The sequence below is a fragment of the Azolla caroliniana genome, unplaced genomic scaffold (genome assembly GCF_043228905.1).
Source record: "Azolla caroliniana isolate FFs.n. ecotype wild unplaced genomic scaffold, voAzoCaro1.0.p SCAF_14, whole genome shotgun sequence".
Taxonomy (NCBI): domain Eukaryota; kingdom Viridiplantae; phylum Streptophyta; class Polypodiopsida; order Salviniales; family Salviniaceae; genus Azolla; species Azolla caroliniana.
This window is the reverse complement of record NW_028230449.1, coordinates 14,247,943-14,252,313: the sequence shown is the minus strand read 5'-3', so window position 1 is coordinate 14,252,313 and position 4,371 is coordinate 14,247,943. Positions and strand designations below refer to the sequence as shown.

General features: G+C 39.2%; 1 protein-coding gene across 1 annotated transcript; it reads right to left on the bottom strand.

Moving 5' to 3' along the window:
* Positions 1-278: 278 nt before the first annotated feature.
* On the bottom strand, positions 279-3,491 carry LOC147855531 (putative serine/threonine-protein kinase PBL23). The gene is made up of 7 exons (XM_087330542.1): positions 2,995-3,491; positions 2,593-2,891; positions 1,724-1,856; positions 1,358-1,616; positions 1,120-1,252; positions 908-997; positions 279-836 (listed from the first exon to the last, which is right to left on the bottom strand). The coding sequence occupies exons 1-7, from the start codon at positions 3,200-3,202 to the stop codon at positions 708-710; spliced, it is 1,251 nt and encodes a 416-aa protein (XP_087186668.1). The 5' UTR covers positions 3,203-3,491; the 3' UTR covers positions 279-707.
* Between the last annotated feature and the right edge of the window lie 880 nt (positions 3,492-4,371).

Genomic DNA, 4,371 nt, shown 5'->3' with positions numbered 1-4,371 from the left:
CACCCCTAGGTGAAGACTCGATTTGGATCCATTTTTGTGTATTGGGTAAAATGGCCAAGGTTTTTATTGTACTTTTACATCAAATGAACTACTTTCAAGCAATTATTATGCAAAACTAGCCCTTACCTCATATAGACTACAGTTTACATGGAAATTGATTTGAATATATATCGATTGTAATGGCAAAACGTGTATTGGCCCAAAAGGTTTCATTTTATTGTTTAGCAACAAAAAATATTCATTACTAGAGATAGAAAATGATTACTGCAACAATGGGATGTTATAAAGGAAAGGATATTATTGTATTGATTGGAGGTTTAACATTAAACAAGAGATCCATTTCCCATTCCTCAACTCAATTCTTGGAAATTTCATCCCAACTTGAAGTCAACATATTTACATAATAGAAATACATCGGGCAATCCTCTCATCATTGACAAGGACTTGATCACATTTCCCAATTTTGTTATCTTGATGCTACTAGGTATTTGGTCTTTGATCATTTTGTTGGGAATTTCTTTGGAATGAAGCATTTGGGACGCCACATGATCCCATGATCATTTAGTTCACACAACAATATTTGATGCTTGTGATGTCTACAAATTGCTAGCCAAAAACCTTTCAAATAAACAACTTTGCTTGTGAAGTGTGAGCAATGATGGAGATGACAACTTTCGATATGGCCATTGTGTGATAACATTGCATCCCTAAGTTGACTTGATATCTGACCCCTTGCCTCGTTTCTTCACAAGGGGTGCCAATGTTTGCACAACGTCTGTCATAATAGGACGATAATCAGCTTCGGATTGGACACACATCTTTGCGATGGCAGCTACCTATATAATTGACCACAAATTAGTAAGCAATGCAAATTGCATCAAAATACATGTATCAATAATGTAACCACCTGAATCAGTTCCTTGATGGAATATTGTCCCTTCAATGTTGGATCAACCAATGTTTCCAATTGTACCTTGTCAGTTAGTTGCGGTAAGGCCTATCAAGTAATTAATTACTAATACTGCTTGGTTATCGTTGTTATTAATAAAAAATTCCATGTCAATTGCGTACATAAACAACAAGACAATGATAGATGTGGGGTGGGGGGGGGAGCATTACCCAAGATACTAGAACCCCTTCACCCGGAGGTCGCTTCATGTCTACGGGAACACGCCCTGTAAGAAGCTCTAACAAGACAACCCCATAACTATACACATCTGACTTAATGGTTAAGTGTCCTGTCAAAGCATACCTACATGATAACAAAAAGGGCACAACATCAAGCTTTTTGAATTAAATTAATGATGGAGTACATTAAAAGTATTTTTTCACAGTTTTCAAGTAGATGGGAACTTACTCAGGAGCAACATATCCATGGGTACCCAATACTCGGGTGGACACTTGACCATCAACCTTGTTGGAACCGATTCTTGCTAGACCAAAGTCAGACACTTTGGCATTGAAGCATGCATCAAGTAAAATGTTGCTTGTTTTGAAATCACGGTGAATCACAGGTGGGTTATTAAACTCATGAAGGTACTCCAACCCTCGAGCCGCATCGTACGCGATGCGTAATCTACTCTTCCAATCCAAAATGGGGGGATTACCAACACTACCTACATGCAAAGTTAGATGTGGACAATTTTGACTCCCAACTCAAAATTATATACTATGAAACCCAAACCTTGTTGGGGTATGAATAAACATACACGAGAAACCTCACCATCGGAATAGAGATGCTCTTGGAGGCTGCCATTAGACATATGCTCATAAACAAGCAATCTATGATCTTGATCAGCACAATAGCCTAGCAACTTGAGAAGATATGGCGAATGCAAGTGGCTCAGAAGGTCTACCTGTATCCCCAGAAACAAAGGATTGCCTTTAAAAATAATACAATGAGAAAACGCACACTTAACAAACTAAGAAAACATCTTGTCCTAAACTAGTAATGTCTAAGAGAAACTCACCCTTAAAACCTAAGCCCTAAAGAAAGATCCATAGTGAAACCGTGAACCTTTAATTTACCTTATTCACTATATAAAACATAGTCATGATTATCCCTTAAATTAGTACATTGTAAACCCTAAACCTGAAACCATTAAACCGTAAAGAGCCCTAAACCACTTACATCCTAAACAAGTTAACCATGCAAAAACACTAAAGAACCATCATCATCACATCAAAAAATTTTAAAAACCATAGCCATAGAATCTATAAAACCCCATAGCCACAAAATCCATTAGCCCTAAAACACATAAACCATCTATGAACAACAATCATCAACAAAAGCCATAACCATTAAAGAGCCAACAACAATCAACAACCCATAACCATAAAACTACTAAAGAAAACATCCCATCAACACTAACACAAAATCAACAAAAACCAAAAGCTCTATGTAAACCGCTAAAAGCACCATGGCCACCACAAAACCAATAAAAGAAATCCCATCATCACTAAGAGCACAAAATCAACAAAAACCAAAAGCCAGCTATGAACCGCAAAAATCACCATGACCACCACATGAGACAATTGGTTTACAACAAAATGGGATGAGAGAGAGAGAGAGAGAGAGTGTGTGTGTGTGACCTCGCCTCGGAAGTCATGGTCCTCCATCCCCTCTTCTTCCTCCTTGAACATCTTCCCCCTCCTACTCATCATCACCATCCGCTTGACAGCCACCTCCCGGCCATCCCTTAGGGTTCCCCGGTACACCTGCCCAAACCCGCCCTGCCCAATCACGTTGGCCGGGCCGAAATTAGACGTGGCCAACTGCAACTGCTTGAATGTGAACACTTCGGCTCGGCTGGCCACCACCTCCTCCTCCTCCTCCTTATCCCGTCCACCATTTGAAGCAGAGGCAGAGGAACCTACCTTCTCAACATCCCCTGCATCACAAGCTTTTGGTCACAGAAATTCGATACCTTCCTAGCAATTGCATACATCCAATCCAATCCAATTTAGTCTAATCCAATCCAATCCATTCCTTACATTGGGGCATTTCTTTGACATCCCCATAGCTACCACCACCATGCACTACTTGACATGGTTTGGGATCCTTCTCCTCCTTCCTCCCCCGATGGAAGTAATAACACCATGCTGTGGCTAGAAGACACGATATCGCCACTAGCGATGTGCCCAACGAAATGATGATCACGACGATAATCACCATGTTGTCATGTCCATGTCTCGGCTCCATACCTTGGTCCCCGATGATCTCATTTCATCGCCGCGTTCCTTTCTAAGAAATTATGGATGTGCACAAGCAAGTGAGCACAATGTACGAGGGAGGGCTTACATATAATGAGATGTTACCTATGTATAAATGGACTAGCAATGATACTATTGATATCGGGCGGGTTCGCACATATATGACACCCACATACCCAAGCTAGGCTTTTTCATCACACACCCTCATATATGACAAAAAAAGGCACACGTCATTTGTACTCTCCCATGGAATTTGGGCAATTGGTGACGTGAAAAAAGCTTACCTTTAGCTAAAGTGTGTCATGATGTGTATTGTCTCTTGATAGAGAAAAACTAAAAAGAGGCATTGATTGCGTTCTTTTGTTCCTTTTTCTTTTTTCTTGAGTTGTATCACTCGATTGTTTTTGTACTATATCCCTCAAAGGAATCCTTCACACCCCCAAGGGAGTAATGTTGAAACTTTAGATGGGTTACACACATGCTTCTCCTCTTTGAAAAGCTTGTCCTATCTCCCAATGAGAGAGTAAACAATCAAGAAAGAAAATGGTCGTTGGCTTTATCGTAATTCAAACTTGTAGTGTCTGGACTCTGGGCAATTTAGCCCTTCTAGACTGGTTTTGCATAAGTCTCTTTTCAATATTGTTACTTTCATTAAACTTGTGAATATCAATGGGTGTAATCCTACTTTTAGTTATTCTTACTTTCTTGATTAATGTGTTTGTACTCCTCCTAGGTCTTCTCACCATGAGTGTTTGTAGATGCTCTTACTTTAGTCAATCACGAAAAAGAATTCACATTAGTGGCATCCACCAAATTGCATACCAATTATATGTGCAACAATTGAGAGGTTTGGACTTTGAAATCTCATTCCACCAATCCTAAGTGTCATAATGCTTTATAGCAATAACAAATCCTATAAATTTATCATGGAATGGAGGGACACAATAAGCGAATCTAATGTCTCTAATAATAACAAGAAGAAACAATCTCCAATAACATGTAAAAGGAGCAGGGCAAACACCTTTACCGTTAGATGAACATGCTATTCATGTCACCCCCATGCATTCTTTTTATAATAGCATTGAGGTATCAATAGCCGCACATGTTGATGTATATCTCATCATTTTAATAAAGAAGTCAACATATTTAAAATACTTA